The sequence below is a fragment of the Chiloscyllium plagiosum genome, unplaced genomic scaffold, assembly GCF_037043375.1.
Source record: "Chiloscyllium plagiosum isolate Xiang-an unplaced genomic scaffold, Cpla_swu_hap1 HiC_scaffold_46, whole genome shotgun sequence".
In the NCBI taxonomy this organism is placed as follows: Eukaryota; Metazoa; Chordata; class Chondrichthyes; order Orectolobiformes; family Hemiscylliidae; genus Chiloscyllium; species Chiloscyllium plagiosum.
In genome coordinates, this window is record NW_028270184.1 from 7,113,913 (window position 1) to 7,141,131 (window position 27,219).

Genomic DNA, 27,219 nt, shown 5'->3' on the forward strand with positions numbered 1-27,219 from the left:
TAGGGTTTGGGGGAGGTGAGTCTGGGTGGGATGCTCTTTGGAGGGCCACTGTGGACCTGTTGGGCTGAATGGCCTGTTTCCACACTGTAGGGATTCTATGGAACTTGAAGTTGCAAACAGGACAATCTCATGGATTAGGCAATCAGCCTCTCCTCAGGCACCCTGCACAGGAGCTTCTGCGACAGTTCAGCGCTGGCTCAGAGTCCAGTAATAGCTGGAAGATCAGGGTCTAAAGGTCACGCCCAACACCAATGAAAGACTCAACAGAGCCCGCTCCAAAGATTAACCTTCATGAGATCGTGGGCGGGTGAAGCAGCTAGCAAATCGGGTGCAAGGCTTGTGATGAAGGAAGTCGCTTTGTCTGAATGTGTTTATCATTGACAGGTTCGGGAGGCGGAGTCTCCTGCTGTGGTCCCACTTCCAGATGGCAGTGTCGGGAACCTGCGCTGCGTTCTCCTCCTCCTATCCCTTGTTCTGCTTCTGGAGGTTTCTCTGTGGGATGGCACTGTCAGGGATTATCCTCAACATCTTCTGCCTGAGTACGTGGAAAGTTAAGCTCTTGTCATTTCCTAGTTACTTCCCTGACCACAGCCCATGAGAAAAAAAAAAGCAAGGGCTCAAAAGGTCTTATGAATACCTGTGTGGATAATTCTGCTTCTATTTTTAATGTCATAGAATCCCTACAATACAGGAGCAGGTCCTTTGGCCCACCTGACTCTCCAAATAGCATCCTACTCCATCCCTGCCTATTGCTATGATTCATCCGCCTAGCCTGCACACAATGGGGCAACGTAGCACAGCCGATCCCCCCTAAACTGCACACCTTTGGACTGTGGGAGGAAACCAGGGCACCCGGAGAGGATCTGCACAGACACAGGGAGAACGTGCAAACTCCACACAGGCAGTCACCCGAGGCTGAGCCACCACACACACAGAGTGCTCCACCTTTTGGAGCTCCTTGGCCACTATCTGAAAAACTGTTAGACGGTTTGTTCAGTCCATATTTTTACCCTTAATCATAAAAGTCATCGCTGTTCACTGCCGGGATAAATCATCTGTGGTGATTGATTATATTTGATCAGTACGTACGTTTCAAAGGCAATTCATTGGCTTTGAGTAGTTTTGGGATACATTGTGAGCTCATGAGTGACCATGAGATATAAAAATGGAAGTGATTTGTATCGTTGAGTTAACACCATGAATCTCTCACTTAAATCCCTCCAGGTCTTGAATGGATCCCGATGAGAGTGCGAACCATGGTTTCAACTTATTTCAATTATTCCTACACATTTGGTCAGCTGATCCTGGCTGGCATAGCTTTCGCAATCCGAGACTGGCGCTGGCTTCAGTTCACCGTGGCTGTTCCGTTTTATATCTTCTTTCTGTCCTCATGGTAAAGTCTAGCCCTACTGGCAGGAGGGGATGAGGAGGGGGGTGTGGAGGGAGTGAGATCAGGAGTCACCAAGACACCTCATCAGGGCAACGTCAAAGAACAAAGAGCAGCCCTTCGGCCCTCCAAGCCTGTGCTGACACATTCTGCCTTTCCATACCACCTTCCCTTACAGGATCCATCTCCCTTTATTCCTTTCCTCGTTCATGTATTTGTCCAGGTGCTTCTGGAATACAGCTACTGTGTCTGCTTCCATTACCTGGCAGCGTGTTCCAGCCACTCCCCATCCTTTCTGTGAGAAATTCGCTTCGCATATCTCCTTTAAATGTCCCCCTCCCCATCTCACCTTGAACCTGTGTCCCCTAGTAATTGACCCCTCCGCCCTGGGAAAAAGCCTCACACTTTTCATTCTATCCATTGCCATTCACACAATCTTACAAACTTCTACCAGGTCGCCCCTCAACCTCCTGCGTTGCAGTGAAAACAAACCCAGTGAGTCCCCTGCATGTGATGGCACTCGCTCCTGCCATTGAGGGTTACTGACAGAGAAAGTGAATGTTCAGGGCGTTTCTTGCAGCACCGGTTGAGTGGGTTGTTTTGACATGGGTGGTGGTGCTGGACTTCTTTAGTGTTGCTGGAGCTGTATGCGTAGAGTCATAGAGCTGTACAGCATGGAAACTGACCCTTCGGTCCTCTTCGTCCATGCAGACCAGGTATCCTAGATTAATTTAGTCCCATTTGCCAACATTGGGTCCATATCCCTTCATACTCATGACACCATCCAGATGCCTTTTAAATCTTGTCATTGTACCAGCCTCCATCACTTCCTCTGGCAGCTCATTCCATACATGTGGGAAAAATCACCCCTTAAGGTCTCTTTTAAATCTTTCCTCTCTCATCTTAAACGTATGCCCTCTAGTTTTGGACTCCCCCACCCCAGGGAAAAGACCTTGTCTATTCACCCTATCCATGCCCCCTCATGATTTTATAGACCTCTATAAGATCACCCCTCAGCCTCCGACGCTCCAGGGAAAACAGCCCCAGCCTGTTCAGCCTCTCCCTGTAGCTCAAACCCTCCAACTCCGGCAACAACCTTGTAAATGATGTACAAGATGATCAGATGATTAGATAGGGTAGACAGTGAAAGTCTTTTTCCGAAGAATGATGACGTTGGTGTGTATGAGGGGGCATAACTACAAATTGAGGGGTGATAGATTTAAGACAGATGTCAGAGGCAGGTTCTTTACGCAGTGAGTGGTAAGGGCATGGAATGCACTACCCGCTAATGTAGTCAACTCAGCCACATTAGGGAGATTTAAACAATCCTTAGATAAGCACATGGATGATTTTGGGATACTGTAGGGGGACGAGCTGAGAATAGTTCATAGGTCGGCGCAATATCGAGGGCTGAAGGGCCTGTTCTGCGCTGTATTGTCCTATGTTCTAAATCTTTTCTGAATCCTTTCAAGCCATCAGTCTTCCCTTGGGTGAAGATTGGCATCATTGATGCTGAGACCTCAGGGGAAGGGCGAGATGGACCGATCATTCTGCTTGTAGGTGGTTGTACCTGCTCCAAATGCAAATCCCTGTTTATTGCACGAATGTGTTCAGCCTCTTCATCACTGAGGACTGGAATATTTATGGAGGTTCTTCCGCTCTCCGCGGTCTAATTCACAGCTGGAGCTGGCAGGTCGGCAGAGCTTTTCTCGAATCTGTTGGTTCTTGGATCTTCTAAGCTCAGACTATCACATCTTGCTTGGTGTACAACCAATCCTGTGTTACAGCTTCACCAGCTCGGGAGCTTATATTCAAGTGAGCTCCTGCTCTGATCTCCTGCATTCCAAACTGAGCCAGGGTTGATTCCTTGGCTTGTTGACGATGGGAAAATAAGGAATTTGTTCTTTATTCATTCGTGGGCTGATGGGCATCACTGGCTGGGCCCAGCATTTATCACTCATCACTAGTCGCCCCCTTGAGAAGGTGGGGGGTGAGCTGCCTTCTTGAACCGCAGTAGGCCGTGTGCTGTGGGTAGAACCACAGGGAGAGAAATCCAGGATTTTGACCCAGTGACAGTGAAGGAACAGCCGATAGATTTCCAAGTCAGGATGGGGAGTGGCGCGGAGGGAAGTTTGCGGGGATGTGGTGATATTCCCATGCATCTGCTGCCCTTCCAGACGGTAGAGATTGCCCCTTGAGAAGGTGAGCCGCCATCTTGAACTGCTGTTGTCCACTTGCTGTGGGTTGACCCACAATGCCCTGAGGGAGGGAATTCCAGGATTTTGGCCCAGCGACACTGAAGGAACAGCAAGATATTTCCAAGTCAGGATGGTGAGTGGCTCGGAGGGGGAACTTGCAGGTGGTGGTGTTTCCATGTATCTGCTGTTCTTGTCCTTCTAGATGGAAGTGGTTGAGGGTTTGGAAGGTGCTGTCTGAGAACCTTTGGTGAACTTCTGCAATTCATCTTCTAGATAGTACACACTGCTGCTACTGAGCATCGATGGTGGAGGGAGTGGATGCTTGTGAAGGTGGTGCCAATCAAACGGGGGCTGCTTTGTCCTGGATGCTGTTGAGCGTCTTGAGTGTCGGTGGGGCTGCTCTCATTTAGGCGAGTAGGGAATATTCCAACACACTCCTGACGTGTAGATGGTGGACAGGCTTTGGGGAGTCAGGAGGTGAGTTACTCACCACAGTATTCCTAGTCTAGCATCAGCACAGCTGATTTGAGCTGTAGATCTGTCCGAAATCTATCCCATTCAGATTGGTGGCATTGCCACATAACACAATAGGTATTGTCCTCAGTGTGAAAGTGACCCTTTCTCCCCACAAGGATGCAATCACTAAGAATGTCATTGAGAGTCATAGAGATGTACAGCATGGAAACAGACCCTTCAGCCCAACTCATCCATGCCGACCAGATAGCCCAAACCAATCCAGTCCCACCTGCCAGCACCCGGCCCATATCCCTCCAAACCCTTCCTACCAGCCAAGAGATATTCACTGAAAATTCCAACTCCATTGAGACCCCAATCGCTTCTGCTTAAAGTTAAGCCTAAAAAGTAAAAAAAAAAACTAGAAAACCTGGTGAGTGAGCTGGCCACACCCAGCCAGCCTGCTTCTATTGTTCCAACTTTAAAAAAAACCAAGGCCTCACAGGCTGTTGACTCAAATGGTCTTCAGTAGGCGGTTTGGTACCTCTGCCTTACAACCTCTCTTCAAATAAAACCAGGATGAAATAACCTCTTGATAGCCACAGCATTGTGACACCAGCATTTGGCCCATACCCTCTAAACCCTTCCTATTCATAACCAAGGAGGGAGAAAATGTGCCCATTATTATGAGGAGTATTGACACTGACAAATCTACATTACTCCAGAGACTGTTAGGAGCACGCTAGCCTGGGGTCAATCTCACCCAAGCTTTAGGAATGTGTGTTATTTACAGGGATAAGCATTTATACTTCTACATCTATGACTGTCTAAGTTAACAAATTCTTCACTCTTTATTGAATATGCTTAGTTTTGATAATAAATATGTTTATTAAGAAGACCCAACTGGTTTACAAACAAGGTATTTAATCTTGAAAACTGGAAGAAGCATCTGTAGATTTTATGCGGGTCTGGATTCCACACTCACTTAAGGAGTCCCAAGGCAACTATTGACTATATCAAGTCAGTCAAGTTGCTATAATCTTCCCAGACTGTAGGGCTGCTCTCTCATTAGACAGAGAGAGAGAGATGACTGGCAGAGGTTTAACCACACCTCAGGTGAGGGGGAGAGGTTGAGAAGGAGAGTCCCTCATGGTAACCTTAACCGGTAACCGGAATTGAACCCACGGCACTGGTGTCCCACTGCTTTGCCAACCAACCGTCCAGCCAACTGAGCTGAACCGATGCCCACCTTGACTACATACTGCTAGGCTGCCACTTCCATTAGATGTCGTGAGACACGCGTGGTGGTAGAAGAGGTTTGGGACATTGGACAGTGGGATTCCCTCAGTGTGACCAAGTTGGCAATTACTTCACTCAACAGTTCTGCCCAATTTGGTAACACGCTCTTCAGATGGTAATAAATCGGACTGCGCAAGATTGAGTGGTCACAGTTTCTTCTTGCCGAATCAGGAATGATTCCCAAATTCTCCTGGTGGACTGGCTTCCTACCCTTTCCCAATGTGACTTCCCCTTTTTGAGTTGCTTGGCCCCGGGCCGCTACAGACTCTCCCGAAGGTAACTTGCAGGGGCAGAGCTGGCTTTGCCAGAATCCTGTCCCACCCCCATCAGAAAAGAGCTGGCCCAGTCGCAAGTTCGGACTCCATGTCCTTCCTCACCCTCCCCTGCACCTGTCTCGTTGCCAGCCTCTTGCCTGTTGCCAAGGCTGAGACGGACGGCAAGACATGGAGACTCCTTCCCCATTCGCCTTGGGTGTGATTGAGGCTGGAAGAGTCGCTGGGATCCCACTTTTCCATAGGTCACAAAGTCCAAGACAGACCCTTCTTCCTGTTCCCAAGATTAAAGACCTTCAAGATTTATCAATTGGATTTTCTAAATAAACATATTTATTATCAAACTAAACACATTCAATGAAGACCTAAGAATTGGTTAACGCAGACAGTCAGGAATAAGTATAAATGCTTATCTGTGTAAATATCACCAAAACACACATTCTAGGGTCTTGGATGATATTGGTCCCAGGCTGGAGTGCTCCAAACAGTCTCTGGAGTAATGTAGGTTGCATTCATACAGAGTGTAAATAGCTGCAGTAATGATAATAAACTCCACACTGTCTACTTGACAAGCCTCTTCTAGCTAGACCTGAAAGGTGGCTACCTTCATCCACACCAGATCACTTTGGGCATGAAGGACCCTCCACACAAAAAGCTGACTTCATCCCGCTCATCAGTAGAGCTTCTACAATTGACAAACCACCCAGGGGCTTCCACTCCTAACTGCTTTTTATCAACCCCCGCTGACTGGCGGAGGGTGTGTGGTTGCCGGATAACACCGGGGATTGTGGGAGATGCCTATCCCAAAGTGCTAACTTGCTATCAAAGGGCCTCCTAGTTGAGATAGGTGACAGCTGACACTGGCAGAATAAATGATAGTCATAGGGTCATACAGCACGGAAACAGACCCTTTGGTCTAACCAGTCCATGCCACATGATCCCAAGCTGAACTAGTCCCACTGCCTGCGCTTGGCCCATATCCTTCCAAATATTTCCTATTCATGTCCTTATCCAAATGTCTTTTAAACGTTGTGACTGTACCCACAATCCACCACTTCCTCTGGAAGTTCATTCCACACACAAACCACCCTCTGTGTAAAACATTTGCCCCCATATCCTTTTTAAATCTCTTTTCTTTCATCTTAAAAAAGTGCCCCATCCTATGGAAAACACACCTATCATCAACTCTATCTGTACCCCTCACGGTATTATAAACTTCTATACGGTCGTCTCTCAACGACGTACGCTCCAGGTGATGGAGGGGTGGCAGTGGTGGAGTGGAGGGAGGTGATGATTGATGTAGGGAAGGTCTAGGTGAGTTGATAGCCCAATGGTATAATCGCTGGGCTGTAGATCCAGCTAATGTTCTGTGGACCTGGGTTCAAATCCCACCGTGACAGATTTTTGAATTCAATAAGAATCTGGAATTAAGTGTGCAATGATGATCGTGAATCCATCTGGTGTCCTTTAGGGAAGGAAACTGTCATCCTTACCCGGTCTGGCCTACATGTGACTCCAGACCCGCAGCAATGTGGCTGATTCTTGCCCCAACGTGGTATGCCCTCATCCTGTGAATGACATCAAAAAAGGGATAGAGGAGGGAGAAAATAGCACTTACTGTGCTGCTGTCGGACAACTGACATAGCCCTGATGAATTGTGTGAGTTTTTGCTCAGGTGCTATCCCTGTGGTCACACCCATAGGTGGTTCCCGGAGTCAGCACGGTGGCTCATTCTGAATGGCAAGGCTGATGTGGCTCTGAAACATCTCAAACGGGTTGCAAAACTGAACCGCAAGGAGGAAGATGGGGAGAAACTCACCACTGCTGTAAGTGCCAACTTTAAAATTTAAATCACACATTGTTATCCCCGACTAGTGCACTATGCACCTGCTGTTTGATGGATCAGATGGTAGCACTCTCATTGCCTTAGGGAGAGGTCTGTGAGTTTAAATTCTGCCACCGAGAAATCTAGGCTAGCACTTCCAGTGCAGTGAGAAGGTGCAGTCCTCCTGAAATCCTGCCTCTCAGATGCAGCATTAACCTGAAGCCCCGTCTGCCCCAGCCCGCAGACAGATAGAAAAGATTCCACAATGCTATTTTGAACGACCTCTCTGGTGTCCAACGACCAGCATTAGGGCTAGAAAGGCAGTGAAGCTCAATGGATTGAATGGCCGTATCCTGTTTAGATTAGATTAGATTAGATTAGATTACAGTGTGGAAACAGGCCCTTCGGCCCAACAAGTCCACACTGACCCGCCGAAGTGCAACCCACCCATACCCCTACATTTACCCCATACCTAACACTACGGGCAATTTAGCATGGCCAATTCACCTGACCTGCACACTTTTGGACTGTGGGAGGAAACCCACGCAGACACGGGGAGAATGTGCAAACTCCACACAGTCAGCCGCCTGAGGCGGGAATTGAACCCGGGTCTCTGGCGCTGTGAGGCAGCAGTGCTAACCACTGTGCCACCCTCGAAAAATTAGATTACTTACAGTGTGGACATAGGCCCTTCGGCCCAACAAGTCCACACCGACCCTCCAAAGAGCAACCCACCCCACCTCGGGCAATTTAGCATGGCCAATTCACCTGACCTGCACACTTTTGGACTGTGGGAGGAAATCCACGCAGACACGGGGAGAATGTGCAAACTCCACACAGACAGTCGCCTAAGGCGGGAATTGAACCCGGGTCTCTGGCGCTGTGAGACAGCAGTGCTAACCACCATGCCACCCAAGTTCACAAATTTCTAACATTCCTGGTCAACATATATGGTCACAGATGTACAGTGCAGAAACAAGCCCTTTGGCCCAACCTGTCCATGCCGATCAGATATCCTGAATTAATATCATGCCATTTGTTAGCACTTAGCCCATATCTCTCTAAACCGTTCCTATTCATGTCCCCATCCAGATGCCTTTTAAATGTTGTCATTGTACCAGCCTCCACCATTTCTTCTGGCAGCTCATTCCATACACGTACCACCCTCTGTGTGAAAAAGTTGCCCCTCAGATCCCTTTTCCCCTCTCACCCTAAACCTATGCCCTCTAGTTCTGGACTCCCCAACCCCAGGGAAACCTTGTCTATTCACCCTATCCGTGCCCTTCATGATTTTATAAACCTCTATAAGGTCAGCCCTCAGCCACCAACATTCCAGGGAAAATAGCCCTAGACTATTCAGCCTCTCCCTATAGCTCAAACCCTCCAGCCCCAGCAACATCTCTTTGTAGCCCTCAACCAACATCATTAAAGTAATTAATTTGGCCAGATACACATTGCCCGTTTATGGGATCTTTCTGTGTTGGGATATCTGCCCGGCAACAGCAACCACACAATGTAATACTTTGGGGCCTGTTGAGGTAGTGAGAGAAGCAATAGGAGGTCTCTTTACGCACGAAAGCAATTGTGTGTGCGTGAGTGAAAAGGGGTCAGCCGAGTGGGCGTCACAGATATGTTAACCTGGTCCAATTAGTGGGGGAGCCCTGGCTGACATACGTAAACAGGAGTGTCCGGGGTTCTGCTCACTCTGAGAGCTGGCTCTGAGGGAGCTGGGTCAGTGTCAGGGACTCTCTGTGTGTAAACAAAGGGCGAGGGGATACCGGCCTCGGTGCAGTTATTTCAGTGCCACACGTCATTTTCTGTTGAACACCTTGCCTGCTCTGATTGTGAAATGCCCAGCTCTCGCCCACGAGGAGAGCTGCAAAGTCTCAAACTTCTCATTGCTGCCTTGACCGAAATGCTGTGACAGACTAAACGGCTAAACACGTTCGGCTGGAATCCCTGTTGCTGTACCATTATCACAGGCTGTTAGTCCGTTTTATCACAGAGTTCAATTGATGGCTTGGTTAAATTATCCGCGAGAGTTCTGCAGGGTCTCAAAGCCTCCTCCCTCAGCTTTCCCAATCATCAAACTTTGCAAACCCAAAACCATTTCAATACGTCATTCTTTGACTTTCAAGTACTCTGTAACATTCTGAGGAAATGATAATGTACACTTTCATGCTTAAAAGTACATAAAGCGTGGTATGGGGTAGACTGTAAAGTAACCCCACCCTTCCAACAGAGCATACAATCCATACAATGCAGGAAGAGGGCTTTCGGCCCATCAAGTCTGCATCGACCCTCTTACTCAATCCACCACATCCCCATTACTCATGGCCAATCCACCTAACCTGCACATCTCTGGGCGGTATAGACTGGTTCATGTTCAACTCCAGTTTCCTCAACTTTGGAGGAACGCCCACACAGACACAGGGAGAATGTGCAAACTCCACACAGGCAGTCGCTTGAGGCTAGAGCTGAACCTGGGCCCCTGGCGCCGTGAGGCAGCAGTACTAACCACTAAGCCACCCTGTGTTTGCTTCAGATTTCCAGAATCTGCTGTGTTTCATCTTTGAGCACATGAGGACTTTGTTCTGAACCTCCTTTGCACCCGTGCGTGGGATATGAAAGAAAATCCATCGTTAGATCCCTTCATTCTAGCCTCAGGCAGCTGTCCCTCAGCAATATTCTCCATTTCTGGGACATCTGAACATTTCCTTTTTCATGTTTAAAAGCTGCAAATACATCATCCTACATTTCCTCTCTGTCTGTTGCACTCTCGGTCGATTGAAATAAAAATCTTTTCCGACAATGTACTTTTATTGTCACAAAACCTTTCCAACTTTTTTATTCTATTTCAGTCTAATATCTAAACTCTCCTGCAAAACGCTGATTTACCACGCATTATCTTCAGCTCCTTACAATCTTGATTAAACTGTAGACTCATTGAGTCATACAGCACGGAAACAGACCCTTCAGTCCGACCACTCCATGCCGAACATAATCCCAAATTAAACTTGTCCCACATGCCTGCTCCTGGCTCATATCCCTCCGAACATATCGGCTTCATGTACTTACCCTCATGTCTTTTAAACTGTACCCACTTTGTTGAGGGTGGCACAGTGGTTCAGTGGTTAGCGCTGCTCCCTCACCATTGCCAGTGACGCAGGTTCAATTCCACTGGTGGATGTCTGTGTGCGGTTTGCACATTCTCCCCGTGTCTGTGTGGGTTCCCTCCCACAGTCCAAAGATGTGCTGGTTAGGGTGGATTGACCATGCTGAGTCACCCATAGTGACCAGAAATGTGCAGACTAGGTGTATTAGCCATGGGTATAATGCAGGGATAGGGTGGGTCTGGGGGGTGGAATGTTGTTCAGAGAGCTGGTGTGGATTCAATGGGACAAATGGCCTGCTTCCACAGTGTAGGGATTCTATGATTCCTCAGGAACTCCATTACACATGGAAACCAACCTCTGTGTAAAAGTATTTACCCCTCATGTCCTTTTTAAATGTCTCCTCTCACCTCAAGTGCCTCCTAGTCTTGAAATCCCCCATCCTGAGGAAAAGACACCTACCGTTAACTCCATCTACACCTCTCATGATTTTATGAACCTCTATAAGGTCCCCTCTCAACCTCCTACGCTCCAGTGAAAGAAGTCCCCAGCCTTCTTTTATACCTCCCTGGCTCATCAAGTAACTTTCTCAGTTAACAAAACCCACTCTGCTCTTCGGTCCTTAATAAGACTGAGTCACAGGTTGATCATAAGCCTGGATGCTGCAAGGAATAGGGACGTGCTCAATACTGATGTGTCATAACATTGTGCGTGTTCCCAAAGGTCCTCAAGTCCAGTATGGAAAAGGAGATTTCAAACGTCAAGGGAAAATACAGTGTGCTGGACCTGTTCAAAACACCTGTCATGTGCAAGACAGCCTACTGTACTATGCTTGTTTGGTAAGTTATCAAATAATGGCATTTGACACGCTTGACTTTATTGGTCAAGGAATTGAGTACCAGGGTCAGGATGTCATGTTGCAGCTTTATAAGACTTTGGTTAGGCCGCACTTAGATTGCTACATTCACTTCTGGTTGCTACATTACAGGAAGGCTGTGGAGCCTTTGGAGAGGGTGCAGAAAAGGTTTACCAGGAGGCTGCCTGGATTAGAGGGTATGGGCTACAGGGAGAGGCTAGAGAAACTCTGGTTGTTTTCTCTGGAGGCTGAGGGGAGACTTGATAGAAGGCTATAGCTTTACGAGATGTCACGGCAACTGTTTTATGCAGAGAGTGTGTGGAATGAACTTCCTGAGGAAGTGTTGGATGCGGGGACAGTTACAACGTTTAAAAGACATTTGGATAAGGACAAGAACAGGAAAGGGTTTGGAGGGATATGAGCCAGAAGCAGGCAGGTGGGACTAGTTTAATTTGGGATTATGATCGGCATGGACTGGTTGGTTAAGGCCCGGGGACAGATGAACTTCCCTCGGGGACATTATTGAACAACGTGGGTTCTTAACAATAATCTGCATACACTTAGGTTCACGTTTTAACTCCAGATTTTTATTGAATTCAAATTTAACTATCTGAAAAGGTAGATTCAGAGCCATTAGTGTTAGCCTCCCAGGCATTAGCATGAAGTTCTGAAATGCCAGCCCAGAGGCATTGCCACTACGTCACCACCTCTTCGTTTGCGACTTGATCAAAATCACCCTCAACCATCTCCTTCCTCTGCCAGGTTTTCAACCAGTTTTGCCTATTACGGGCTAGCGATAGACCTGCAAGGATTTGGCGTTGATATTTACCTCATCCAGATCATTTTCGGAGCCGTGGACATCCCAGCAAAGCTCATTGGGGTTGTGACGTTAAGTTATATCGGCCGCCGGTTCACACAAGGTACCTCCCTCATCCTGGCGGGGAGCATCATTATCACAAACATCCTCATTCCAAAAGGTGAGGCCTATACGTTTTCCACATCCCTCTCTCTCCAATGGGCCTCAGATTAAACACGGGGAGGGGTGTCCTTTCCAGGAAGATGTGGGAGATTTACTTTAGGTGGTAACGTTGTGACTTTGTGGCGCAAAACCTGACTGAAACACCCGGCAGTGCACGGCTGGATCCCAGAAGTGGTATCGACAGGACACTTCCCTGACCTGAAGGGGTCTTTTCTTTCCCCAGGCATGTTCCAAGAATTGTCCCAGACCAGACCAACCTTGCTCTCCCTGTCTGCCTTGACGCTACAAGACAAGACTCAATTACCTTGGGCGTCTGTACATTCATGGTAGAGGATCAGTGCTGAGCCTGAGGCCTGGCTGCCAAAATAGCACCAACCATACACACTAGAATATCTCTGAAGAGATGCTTCCAGCCTGGCTTAGATCTGACTCTGGTCTATCTGTCTCGGCTCCTCTAGCAAAGAAGGACCAGGCAATAGAGAGGCCATTTCACAGCCGTTGCTAGGCTATGAAGATGTCAGTAGTCTACCGACTGGTTGTGCTGAGAGAGGTTCTCTCTACGGAGGCTCCAACTGGCCACTTCTAGTCCATGGAACTCAGCCAAGATTTTATCTCCCTCGGTGCCAATGTGTTAAAGTATTCAACAAAGGAATCTGCCTGAAAATGTCAAGCAGTTTATTAAACCATTGCTTCCCAAATTATTTTCTATTTTAAGTCTTGGACGTAATTGCAGGCGCAAGCTAAAACAAAGCGATAAAGCAACGTTCAGTTCCTATTTTCAAAAATCTCAGCATTATTGGTCAATATTGCATCAGACCAACATGTGTTTTGAAATAAAAATGTTTAATGAAGCTTATTTAGACTTCAGCCAAGTTCTAGATCGTCCCCAGTGATGCCTCTCTCTATCCGTATCCACACAAATGTTGTAATTAGCCCAGCTCCCAAATTTTTCTCAAATGTCTCCATCTCCCTTCAGCTCACACCAACATTCTCTACTCAATTCCATCCCTCCAAACTTCACTCGCTCTCTCACTCTGCACCAGCCTCCCAACCTCAATACATCCACTGACCAATCCCGTCTCCCTTATGTTGCCTTCTGTCTAGTCGTCAGTGCCCGTAAGGCAGAGTTGCTATGCTAGAGTAAGCAGACAGTAGCAGAAATCAGGACATCTAAAAAGTCACACTTTCCAAGGTCAGGCTCCTGGTTTCTCAGTCTGTGACTGAGTTGACCATTCCGGCCTTTTCCGTGTGCCAGTCAGATTGGAGCCGGGCTGAAAGAATCTCTGTGGAGATATTCCAGTGTGTGCGGTTGGCGCCATTTTGGCAACCAGGCCTCAGGCTTGGTGCTGTCACACCATCTTCTATCCCAAATGCACGACACCAGAGGCGAGTGGGAATTGAGTCAGAGACACAAGAAAATGGAGTCTTATCTTGTAGCATCAGCATTCAGAGGGAGAGCAAGGTTACTCTGGCCATCAGACCATCCCATTTGAATGTGCTGCTAAAAGTTGTTTCTGAGGCTGAGGGGGGGTCATCACCCATCACCTTTGGGTGGCTCAGTTGTTAGCACTGCTGCCTCACAGCTTCAGGGGCTAAGGTTCAACTCCAGCCTCGGGTGACTGCCTGTGTGGAGTCTGCATGTTCTCCCGAAGTCTGTGTGGCTTGCCTCCGGGTGCTCCTCCCACAGTCCAAAGATAGGTTGGCCACGCTAAATTGTCCGTAGTGTCCACAGATGTTGCAGGCTAGCTGGATTAGACATAGCAAAGGCAGGGTTACGGGGATAGGGTAGGTGGGTGTGGGTGACATGTCTTTTGGAGGATCGTTATGGGTCGAAAGGCCTGCTTCCACACTGTAGGGATTCTATAATTCCTTGCTGCTCAGCAATATGGGTCCAGGCTTGTGCCATCAGACCCTCCGGACTGGGGGAGAGTCTGGAAATGCTTCCATTATTATCCTGTATTCCAGCAAAGCCTAATGCAAACCTGAGGGACAACACGTTATCTTTTACTTTGGCAGTTTACAGGCCTTTAAGACTCAATATTGAGTTTAACAACTGCAGAAGATGAACCTTGTCCTCCATTTTGCTTACCGCCATTGTCTTTCAGTGGATCTGATCCAACTTCCTCTGTCAACACCAATCATTAACACCGACATTTCATCTCTATCGCTCCTCTACTGCTATTGGCACTCCTTTGGCCTCTTGCTCTGGGGTTCCACCTGTTCACCTCGCTCCTTTATCCTCTTTCCCCACGGTATGAAACCCATCCTGTTTCCAGCCCCCTCCAGTTCCATCCCAGAGGTTAACTCTGTTTCTCACGCTCTGTACTGATTCTACCAGACCCGTGTTGAGTTTCTGCAGCACTTGTCGTTATTTCCCTCCCCGTGAGCAACGTTTCTCCATCGAAGGTACACTGTTATTGGCGCTGACGTTCCCATTTCTCCATTCCCCCCCCCCCCCCCCCCCCCCCCCACAGACATGGAGACCCTGCGAACGTCATTCGCTGCTATTGGGAAAGGATGTCTCGCAACGGCGTTCAGCTGCTGCTATCTCCATGCTGGTGAACTCTACCCAACTGTGGTCAGGTGGGTTCTCCTGTTCTGCGCAACCACTGAGGCCAGCAAAACTGGACTGAGAGATCGAGTGACATTCTTGGGGCAAAAGATAGAAAGATGCTGAGATAGAGGATCAGTGTGAGCAGCATTCAAAAACACTTTGCCATTAAGATGCATAAGGTAGGGCTCCCTGAATGGTCTCTGGATAAAGAAGCTGCTTAATGCACTGCTGGGCCTTCACAGAATAGAAGTATCAAAGCCAGGATGTGCCTTATGCTGTACATAGGAACAGGAGTAGGCCATTCAGCCCATTGAGCCTGATGATCATCACCTCAATGCATCTCCCTGCGCCACATCCCCATTCCTTGACATCACCAGCCTCCAGAGACCTGCCTCAAACCTACTTAATTGTTGGGCAAATGGGGTGCTCAGTGCTACTGGAACGAAAATATACAAGTCCTGGACAGCAGGTGAGAAAGTTGTCAGATAAGGCTGCAATAACTACCAGGGTCTTGCCAGGGTTAACTAGACAAGGTCCTCGCTAATGCTCGGAGATTATGGTAAGCGGGTGTCAGCACCTTCATAACAATGGGATGGGGGCAACAATCTAGCAACAGCCTCTGATTCTCTGCTTGCCTCTGTAGGCAGACAGGAATGGGTCTCGTGACCACCATGGCCCGCATCGGAGCGATGGTGGCACCGGTTGTGAAAATAACGGGCGATTACGTTGCGTTTCTGCCGATGGCGACCTACGGCGGCATGGCGATAATCTCCGGAATTGCCGGCTTTCTGCTTCCGGAGACTCTCAATGTCCCACTGCCAGACACCATCGAGGAGGTGGAGAACAGGTCTGTAACTCCTAGCAATTTTCTCTTTGATTTGCATTGTTGGTTGACCTACGGATAACATGCCATTCATTGGAGAATATTGGCCTCCCCACACTTAAGCCATCGTGTTGACTGACACTCCCAATTCCCACCACTCCAGGTTCTCCAACAGATCACCCTGTCTGGAACTACTCATCAGGGATTCAGAGCGGTTTCCCTCTAACTGTGACCTTGATACCTTTACTCTCTTAGCAACTTTTTAGACAGTTGACCACACCACATCACGGACGTTCAATCTGGAAAAATGCGAGATATTGCATTTTGGTACAACAATCAGGGGCAGGGCTTATACCATTAATGGTAGGACCTTGGGTAGTGTTGTAGAACAGTGGGACCCAGGGATGCAGGTACATCATTCTTTGAAGTTTGCAACACTTATAGACAGGGCAGTCAAAAATGCATTTGGCACATTTGCCTTCATTGCCCAGTCCTTTGAGTACATGAGTTGGGACATCATGTTGAGTTTATACAGGACATTGATGAGGCGTCTTCTGGAATACCATGCCCAGTTCAGGTGGCCCAGTTATAGGAAGAATATTATTAAGTTGTATAGGGTTCAGTAGAGATTTACCAGGATGTTGTTGGGTATGGAACGTTTGATTTATAAAGAAAGGCTGAGACTTTTTTCACTGGAGCGTAGGAGGTTGAGAGGTGACATTATAGAGGTTGATAAAATAGTGAGGGGTATGGATAGAGTTAATGGTAGCTGTCGTTTCCCCACAGTGGGGGATTTCAAGAGTGGGGGAATCGTTTTTTTAAGGTGAGAGAGGAGAGATTTAAAAAAGACATGAGGAGCAACCTTTTTATACACAGGGTGGCTCATGTGTGGAATGAACGTCCTGAGGAAGTGGTGGAAGTGGGTACAGTAATAAGGTTTAAAAGACATTCAGATAAGTACATGAATAGGAAAGGTTTGATAGTCATACAGCACGGAAACAGACCCTTCGGTCTAACCAGCCCATGCCACATAATCCCAAGCTGAACTAATCCCACCTGCCTGCTTGGAGGGATATGGGTCAGGCAGGTGGGACTAGTTTAGTTTGGGATTATGGTTGGCACGAACTGGTTGGGCCGAAGGAACTGTTTCCGTTAAAAATGACTCTCTCACTTGGTTTCTACTCTCCAGCTCAGTACACTTTGTTCACTCTTAGCTGGGCAACTTCATCTTTTTTCCTTCATGTGGGGAGGGGGGTCACTGTGTTTGTTGCCCACCCTTAATTGCCCCTGAACTGGGTTGGGCATTTCAGGGAGCATGTTCTTGTCAATCACATTACTGTGGACTGGGAATCACATGCAGTTCAGACCAGCTGAGGATGGCAGGATTCCTTCCCTGAAGGACATTATTGAGCGTAATGTGTTCTTACAACAATCGATAGAAGTTTCCGAGTCACCATTAGTGATTTTGTTTGTTGAATTTAAGCTCCACAAGTTGTTTTGGCGAGATTTGAACCTATAATCCCCAAAGCCTCAGCTGGCTTCTCGGGATTACCAGCAACATCATCACGACACCGTCAGCTCCCAGTCCCATACAACATTACTTCTGAAGGCACTCAACGATATTCCTGGGCCCCTCCTCTTCCTCATCCACGTGTAGGACGTGAGGTGAATTCCAGGTGTATGTTGAATTCACCAGCCCTCTTGGTACTGCCTTAGTGTTACCAGAATGCTTGGCTAACCTCTGTCCTTGGGGGACAGAATTTCTCTGAGTTGAACAATAGGAAGTTGAAAGTATTTGAGTCATAGAGATGTGCAGCATGGAAACAGACCCTTTAATCCAACTCGTGCATTCCAACAGATATTCTAAACTAACCTAGTACCATTTGCCAGCACTTGACACATATCCCTCCAAACCCTTCCTATTCATGTACCCAATCAGATGCCTTTTAAATGCTGTCATTGTACCAGCCTCCACCACTTCGTCTGGCAGCTCATTCCATACACGCACCACCCTCTGTGTGAAAAAATTATCCCTTAGGTCACTTTTAAATCTTTCCCCTTTTACCTTAAACCTATGCCCTCTGGTTTTGGACTCCCCTACTGAGGGGAAAAGACCTTGGCTGTTCACCCTATCCTTACACCTCATGATTTTATAAACCTCTATAAGGTCACAATAGTATCATTTAAGATGTATCTAGACAGATACATGAAGGAACAGGGAGCAGAGGGGTACAGACCCTTAGAAAATAGGCAACAGGTTTAGAAAGAGGATCTGGATCAGCGCAGGCTTGGAGGGGCCGAAGGGCCTGTTCCTTTCTTTGCCTTCGTTAACCCTTCAGCCTCCGAAGCTCCAGGGAAAACATCCCCGGCCCACTCAGCCTCTCCCTACAGCTCAACCTCTCCAACCCTGACAACATCCTGGTAAATTTTTTCTGAATCCTTGCAGGTTTCACAACATCTTTTCTATAGCAGGGAGACCAGACCAGCAGTATTCCAAATGTGGCCTCACCAATGACAATGTCAGCCGCAACATGGCCTCCCAACTCGTAAGGATCTTCTGCTAATTCCATATGCCCCTAGCCATTGACTCAACTCTCCGCCCCAGCTACCATCTCAGATTGAGCTAAACAAATGATACCTGCGGTGTCCATTTTGAGTCTGAGCTACCCAGCTCACATCCCAATCACATTAAAGACAGCCAACTTCCATCCCTGCAACACTGCTCACCTCCACCTGTCTCTCAGATCACCCATCACTGAAACCCCCTTTCCACACCTCTGGCACCTTGAGAATTAACATTCTAATGTCCTCCGCCGTTGTATTTAAATTTGGGTCTTCGTGGCTTCACTTCTCCCATTCTCCATCACCTCTTTACCCCTACAGCTCATGACCAAACTTACCACTCCTCTGACCCTTGTGTATTTCTCTCCCTAAATAGGCCATTGACTAGGTCCCATTCATTAAAATTTCCTTCCAAACTCTTCCAACTCCCAATCTTCATTTCTTCCAACTCCCATTCCTCATTTCCTCATTAAAATTGCTTTAGTCTCCTGGTCACCATTCCCATTATCTTTTGGCTTGACACCCAGTTTGCTCTTGTTATGTTGCCCAAAATGTCTCGGGACACGTTTCTACATTTGTAGGGTTGTGTGAATGCACGGTTTGTTAGGACTGTTGACCCTGTGTCTATAATTCGCCCACACAACAAAGCAAACGCTCGCAGTTAAGATACGTCATCACCCCAGCTTCCATCAAAAGTAAAGACAATGCTGAAGTCGAGTTTCGGGAAACAGCAAATCCCACTTGAAGTATCTTTCAGCTCACCTCCTCAGCCATATAGCACATAGTCTGTGTCACATTTCATCATAGAGTCCCCATAGTATGGAAGCAGGCCATTCAGCTTATCGAGTCCATGCTGACCCTCTGAAGAGCATCTCACCTAAACTCACACCATCTCTGCAACCCTGCATTTCCCATGACTAACCCACCTAGCCTAGACATCCCTGCACACTATGGGACAATTTAGCACGGCCAATCCACCCTAACCTGCACATCCCTGGACAAAATGGGGCAATTAAACATGGCCAATCTACCCTAACCTGCACATCCCTGGACACTATGGGGCAATTAAACATAGTCAATTTACCCTAACCTGCACATCCCTGGACACCATGGGGCAATTAAACATGAGGAGAAAGTGAGGTCTGCAGATGCTGGAGATCAGAGCTGGAAATGTGTTGCTGGAAAAGCGCAGCAGGTCAGGCAGCATCCAGGGAACAGGAGAATCGACGTTTCGGGCATAAGCCCTTCTTCAGGAATGGGGCTTTTAAACATGGTCAATCCACCCTAACCTGCACATCCCTGGGCACTATGGGACAATTTAGCACGGCCAATCCACCCTAACCTGCACATCCCTGGGCACTATGGGACAATGTAGCACAGCTAATCTACCCTAATCTGCACATCCCTTGACACTATGGGGCAATTTAGCACGGCCAATCTACCCTAACCTGCACATTCCTGGGCATTATGGGCAATTTAGCATGGCCAATCCTCCCTAACCTACACATTCCTGGGCACTATGGGCAATTTAGCACAGCCAATCCACCCTAACCTGCACATCCCTGGACACTATGGGGCAATTAAACATGGTCAATCCACCCTAACCTGCACATCCCTAGACACTATGGGACAATTTAGCATGGCCAATCCACCATAACCTGCATATCCCTGGACACTATGGGAAAATTTAGCACGGCCAATCCACCCTAACCTGCACATCCCTGGACTCTATGGGACAATTTAGCACGGCAAATCCACCCTAACCTGCACATCCCTGGACATTTTGGGACAATTTAGCATGGCCAATCCACCCTAACCTGCACATCCCTGGACACTATGGGGCAATTTAGCACGGCCAATCCACCCTAACCTGCACATCCCTGGACACTATGGGACAATTTGGCATGGCCAATCTACCCGAACCTGCACATCCCTGGTCACTATAGGACAATTTAGCACGGTCAATCCACACTAACCTGCACATCCCTGGGCACTATGGCGCAATTTAGCACTGCCAATCTACCCTAACCTGCACATCCCTGGACACTATGGGGCAATTAAACATGGTCAATCCACCCTAACCTGCACACCCCTGGACATTATGGGCAATTTAGCATGGGCCAGTCCACCCTAACCTACACATTCCTGGGCACTATGGGCAATTTAGCACAGCCAATCCACCCTAACCTGCACATCCCTGGACACTATGGGGCAATTAAACATGGTCAATCCACCCTAACCTGCACATCCCTGGGCACTATGGGACAATTTAGCATGGCCAATCCACCCGAACCTGCACATCCCTGGACACTATGGGGCAATTTAGCACGGTCAATCCACCCTAACTTGCACATCGCTGGACACTAAGGGACAATTTAGCACGGCCAATCCACCCTAACCTGCACATCCCTGGGCACTATGGGGCAATTTAGCACGAGCAATCCACCCTAACCTACACATCCCTGGGTACTATAGGACAATTTAGCACGGTCAATCCACCCTAACCTGCACATCCCTGGGCACTATAGGACAATTTAGCATGGCCAATACACCCTAACCTGCATATCCCTGGACACTATGGGACAATTAAACATGGCCAATCCACCCTAACCTGCACATCTTGGGGCATTATGGGACAATTTAGCACGGCCAATCCACCCTAACCTGCACATCCCTGGACACTATGGGGCAATTTAGCACGGCCAATCCACCCTAACCTGCACATCCCTGGGCACTATGGGACAATTTAGCACGGCCAATCCATCCTAACCTGCACATCCCTGGACAGTATTGGACAATTTAGCATGGCCAATCCACCCTAACCTGCACATCCCTGGACACTATGGGACAATTTAGCACGGAAATCCGCCCTAACCTGCACATCCCTGGACATTTTGGGACAATTTAGCATGGCCAATCCACCCTAACCTGCACATCCCTGGACACTATGGGACAATTTAGCACGGCCAATCCACCCTAACCTGCACATCCCTGGACACTATAGGACAATTTAGCACGGCCAATCCATCCTAACCTGCACATCCCTGGACACAATGGGACAATTTAGCATGGCCAATCCACCCTAACCTGCACATCCCTAGACACTATGGGACAATTTAGCATGGCCAATCCACCCTAACCTGCACATCCCTGGGCACTATGGGACAATTTAGCATGGCCAATCCACCCTAACCTGCACATCCCTGGACACTATGGGACAATTTAGCATGGCCAATCCACCCTAACCTGCACATCCCTGGGCACTATGGGACAATTTAGCACGGCCAATCCACCCTAACCTGCACATCCCTGGGCACAATGGGACAATTTAGCATGGCCAATCCACCCTAACCTGCACATCCCTGGACACTATGGGACAATTTAGCATGGCCAATCCACCCTAACTTGCACATCCCTGGGCACTATGGGACAATTTAGCACGGCCAATCCACCCTAACCTGCACATCCCTGGGCACAATGGGACAATTTAGCATGGCCAATCCACCCTAACCTGCACATCCCTGGACACTATGGGACAATTTAGCATGGCCAATCCACCCTAACCTGCATATCCCTGGGCACTATGGGACAACGTAGCACGGCCAATCCACCCTAATCCAAGCAGGGAGGATGTGCAAACTCCACACAAACAGTCACCTGAGGATGGAATCGAACCCAGGTCTCTGGTGGTGTGCGACAGCAGTGCTACCCATAGTGCCACCGTACAACCTATTGGGAGCATCTATCAGCTCACCTCCTCAACCACAACCTGCCAGCATATGGTCTGTGCGACATTTTAACCACCAGAGTAACAAGAATGCTCCACTTGGCTTCAGGAACCGATGTTCCCTTTAGCTTATTTTGCCCTGGCCACTGCAATGTGTTGCAGTTTAAGTTGGTTAAGTCCAGGGTGCTATAACACCATCCGTGCAACACCTTGGTGGGAACATTGGTCAGGACGCTTGGTTAGAAAGATGGAGGGCGAAACCAGCGTGACTTTTACTCCATGATTACAATCCAGAGAGACTCCAACTGGATAGTCCACCGTGTTGAGGAGAAACCTCTTCACCCAGAGAGTGGTGGGTGTGTGGAATGCTCTGCCCCAGAAGGCTGTGGAAGCCAAGTCTCTGGATACTTTCAACAAAGAGATGGATAGAGCTCTTAAAGATAGTGGAATCATGGGTTATGGGGATAAAGCAGGTACAGGATACTGATTGTGGATAATCAGCCATGATCATAATGGATGGTGGTGCTGGCTCGAAGGGCCGAATGGCCTACTCTTGCACCTATTGTTTATTGTCTATTGATTGTGCAGGAAGAATCCTATTCAGACTGAGAACCGGCCCATTGACATTACGCTCACTCCTGAAGGATTGTCACTGTATGGACCAGACCAAACTCCCTCAAAATATAATAAGAAGGTAGCTTAGACTCTAACTTTTTCTTATTTGTAAAGGTAACTGTGTTCCTGATGCAATGCAACTGGTCAAACTAATCGACGTTCAGCAAAACACAATTTATTCAAGCACTATTGTTAAAATACAACAAGAGAAAGAGGGACTTGGATTAACTTAGCTCGACAGGAAAACTTAACAGCATAATAGATTGTTTTACTACTAAACCCCAATAACTGTTCCAATATAGTAACATCCCATACATACATCCTTTGGCAAAAGGCAAATTCAGAAAACAGATTCTCTTTGTCGCAGGCAGAGATCCCAGGTGTTTGGCTGTAACTGAGAGAAGGAGAAAAAAAAACTTCCACCTCTTCAAGACCCCAACAACAACTGCCGAATGCGAAAACTGAAGATCCTGGTTCTGTGTTTGGGAACTTGACAACACCCAGCCAGGCTGCTTCTATTGTTTCAACTTTTAAACAAAACCACCTCCCACCCCTCCTCCCTCCAAGGCCTCATAACCTGTTTCCTTCACTGACTTTCCAACTAGACAGCTCATCACCTCAGTCATAAAACCTCTCTTGAAATGAAAAGGACAAGGTATCCTCTTAAACAACAGCATTGTCACATTACTTTGTGGGCGGCACGGTGGCCCAGTGGTTAGCAATGCTGCCTCACAGCGCCAGAGACCCGGGTTCAGTTCCCGCCTCAGGCGACTGACTGTGTGGAGTTTGCACGTTCTCCCTGTGTCTGCGTGGGTTTCCTCCGGGTGCTCCGGTTTCCTCCCACAGTCCAAAGATGTGCAGGTCAGGTGAATTGACCATGCTAAATTGTCCCTAGTGTTAGGTAAGGGGTAAATGTAGGGGTATGGGTGGGTTGCGCTTCGGCAGGTTGGTGTGGACTTGTTGGGCCGAAGGGCCTGTTTCCACACTGTAAAGTAATCTAATCTAATCTACTTGGGCGCGGTGTCTCCAGAAGAAAAGTCAGTGGGGGGGGGGGGGGGCGATGAGAAAGACTACAGATAAAAAAGCAATACCTTCTAATCAATGGTCTATGATGTGTTCATACCCAGAGCCAAAGGAGGTGCTGAGAAAGATGTAGAGCTAAAGAAAGACGAGATTCCACTACAAGAGACGCACATGTCAAAGATGGAGCAGACCATTTAACCAAAGAAGGCATGGTCTCAATAACTCAGCAGCTCTCTCAAATGGCAACTGATATTCTGTAATGTCCCAGAGGGAAAACTAAACTAGTATCACTTGGAGATGAACGTACTGTCATTTGAGGTTAAAAAAGACTAGTCAGACCACAGTGTGTCATCCGCAAGTTTTGCTGGTATTTCCTTCATTCACTTTTTCATGTTGTGTTGGATTCTCAACTGGAAAGATTTCTGCTGCTAAATAATAAGGTGATTGATTCGCAGCCGTCACAAATCTAAAACACAGGAAATGAATTTTGCAGAATCTGATGTTTGGATATTAAAGCACTGGGTTTACATTGGCCTGGAGACCGGGATTACCTTTCAGTTTCCCCGCACCATGTAGGCTCCAACTCTGCAGCGTAGATCATTTGCACTGACAGATTTCCTGGCCAGCAGTCAGCCTGATTGGGCAGGCTTGGCTTCCAACTGGGGAGGGAGTGTTCTAGAGAAGCCCACACGACAAGACGGGCCCCATCTGGCTGTGGGGGGAGGGTGGCGCTGGTGGCTATGATCTCTGACTCCTTTGGTGGATGGTTCATGCATGGGTATTTGCTCAGGTTTGGTATTGTGGTGTTTTGCGGGGGGTGGTTTAGGAATCTTGGGTGGAAGGACATGTTCCTCTCCTGGCCCCAAAGCCGTTGTATAAAGATATTCCTTTATCTGTGTCTCATAAGCCGTGGTATAAGGATATTCTTTATTTTCCTGGCCTATAAACTGTCCTATAAAGATATTCCTTTATCTACAGGCCCCCAAGCTATGCTGTAAAGATATTTCATTTCCGTTGTAATTCTTGCACCATCTGTGTGCATGGCTGGCCCAGTCAGCATGTCCTTGGGGAATGGCTGATGAATCACCTTCTTGAAGCACTTCAGTCCATCTGAAAGATGTTCGCAATCCCAACCACCTTTCAAACAGCCGGGTTTCCCAAAACGGGAACTCCATTGCTGTCTGGAATTATGATCATGATTTGGAGATGGGCTATAAATTCTCCACAATCACCTGATGAAGGAGCGTCGCTCCGAAAGCTAGTGTGTTTCCAATTAAACCTGTTGGACTATAACCTGGTGTTGTGTGATTTTTAACTTTGGAATTATGATGCATTACACTTAGCTGAACACTTATCCCTGAATGTGGAGTGGGTGCTTGAGACTAACGATTCTGTTGCACAGGGTTTTAGGCACGAAGTTACAGTCTCCTCGCTCCCAGAGGTTTCTAAAAGACTTATTTAACTTATCGGTAATTTTCCAGGGCACTTTATCACAATCTTCACTGAGATTCTATCAGCGTTTATTCTGAAACAACTTTGAGGGCTTCACCTATTGAGTACGTCATCAAACCATACAGCATGGAAACAGACCCTTCAGTTCAACTTGTCCACATATCCTAAATTAATCTAGTCCCAACTGCCAGCATTTGGCCCATATCCTTCTGAACCCTTCCTATTCATGTACCCATCCAGATGCCTTTTAAATGTTGTCATTGTACCAATCTCCACCACTTCCTCTGGCAGCTCATTCCATTCATTCCCTCTGCGTGAAAATGTTGCCCCTCAGGCCCCTTTTAAATCTTCCCCCTCTCGCCTTAAACCTATACCTTCTAGTTTTGAACTCCCCGACCCTGGGAAAAAGACTGTGGCTATTCACCTTAGGCACACCCCTTTAAGGTCACCCCTCAGCCTCTGATGCTCCAGGGAAAATAACCCCAGCCTATTCAACCTTTCCTTTACAGCTCAAACCCTCCAATCCCGGCAACATCCTGTAAATCTGTAAAATCCTTTCAAGTTTCACAACATCCCTACTATAGCAGGGAGACCAGAATTGAATGCAGTATTCCAAAAGTGGCCAAACCAATGTCCTGTACAGCCGCAGCGTGATGTCCCAACTCCTATACTCGATGCACTGACCAAAGAAGGAAAGCATACCAAACACCTTCTTCACCACCCTGTCTACCTGCGACTCCACCTTCAATGAACTATGTATCCGCACCCCTATAGCTCTCTTTGATCACAATCCATCTTCCGCAACTACACTGGCCCCACCCCCCATCTTTTCCTTCGCTACATTGATGACTGTATCGGCGCTACCTCGTGCTCCCACGAGGAGGTTGAACAGTTCATCCACTACACTAACACCTTCCACCCCAACCTCAAATTCACCTGGACAGTCTCGGACTCCTCCCTCCCCTTCCTAGACCTTTCTGTTTCTATCTCAGGCGACCGAATCAACACGGACATCTACTACAAACCAACCGACTCCCACAGCTACCTGGACTACACCTCCTCCCATCCTGCCCCCTGTAAAAACGCCATCCCATTCTCCCAATTCCTTCGTCTCCGCCGCATCTGCTCCCAGGAGGACCAGTTCAAAATACGTACAACACAGATGGCCTCCTTCTTCAAGGACCGCAATTTCCCCCCCGACGTGGTCGACGGTGCCCTCCACCGCATCTCCTCCACTTCCCGCTCCTCCGCCCTTGAGCCCCGCCCCTCCAACCGCCACCAGGACAGAACCCCACTGGTCCTCACCTACCACCCCACCAATCTCCATGTACAGCGCATCATCCGCCGTCACTTCCGCCACCTCCAAACAGACCCCAGCACCAAGGATATATTTCCCTCCCCTCCCCTATCAGCTTTCCGTAGAGACCACTCCCTCCGCGACTCCCTTGTCAGATCCACACCCCCCACCGACCCAACCTCCACTCCCGGCACCTTCCCTTGCAACCGCAGGAGGTGCAACACTTGCGCCCACATCTCCCCCCTCACTTCTCTCCAAGGCCCCAAAGGAAACTTCCATATCCGCCACAGATTCACCTGCACCTCCACCCACATCTCAGCCGGATCCCTCCAGCCCGGCACCACCTTCCTGACCTGCAGTCTTCTTCTTGACCTCTCCGCCTCCATCCTACTCCGACCTATCACCCTCACCTTGACCTCTTTCCACCTATCACATTTCCAACGCCCCTCCTCCAAGTCCCTCCTCCCTACCTTTTATCTTCTCCTGCTGAACACTCTCTGCTCATTCCTGAAGAAGGGCCTGTGCCCGAAACGTCGAATCTCCTGTTCCCTGGATGCTGCCTGACCTGCTGTGCTGTTCCAGCAATAAAGTTTCATCTTTGTTCAGTAACACTCCCCAAGGCCCTACCGTTAGCCACGTAAGTTCTGCCCTGGTTTTGCCTTCTCAAAATGCGCTATGTTACTTTGTTGGATATTCCACAGCACCGACCAGAAGAAGGTGACTGTTTGGTTATCACCATCTTACTTGAGGATTGCAGGAGGTATGGGAGGAGGACAGGACTGAG

The 27,219-nt window shown here is 48.2% G+C and overlaps 1 protein-coding gene across 5 annotated transcripts in view; it reads left to right on the forward strand.

Annotated features, from left to right (window-relative positions):
• The window catches only part of LOC122543993 (solute carrier family 22 member 6-A-like), a 55,056-nt gene extending 30,077 nt beyond the window's left edge, over positions 1-24,979 (forward strand). For 3 of the 5 annotated variants that reach the window (XM_087983818.1, XM_087983819.1, XM_087983817.1), the window contains 9 exons: positions 385-539; positions 1,225-1,393; positions 7,312-7,435; positions 11,271-11,386; positions 12,166-12,380; positions 14,857-14,965; positions 15,580-15,783; positions 22,637-22,742; positions 23,791-24,979. In XM_087983818.1, the coding sequence (XP_087839944.1) occupies positions 385-539; positions 1,225-1,393; positions 7,312-7,435; positions 11,271-11,386; positions 12,166-12,380; positions 14,857-14,965; positions 15,580-15,783; positions 22,637-22,742; positions 23,791-23,808 (1,216 nt within the window). In that variant the 3' untranslated portion in view covers positions 23,809-24,979. Of the gene's footprint in view, positions 1-384; positions 540-1,224; positions 1,394-7,311; positions 7,436-11,270; positions 11,387-12,165; positions 12,381-14,856; positions 14,966-15,579; positions 15,784-22,636; positions 22,743-23,030; positions 23,524-23,790 lie in introns of those variants that run through there. The other 2 variants (XM_087983821.1, XM_087983820.1) reach the window with 2 other exon arrangements.
• The last annotated feature ends 2,240 nt before the right edge of the window (positions 24,980-27,219 follow it).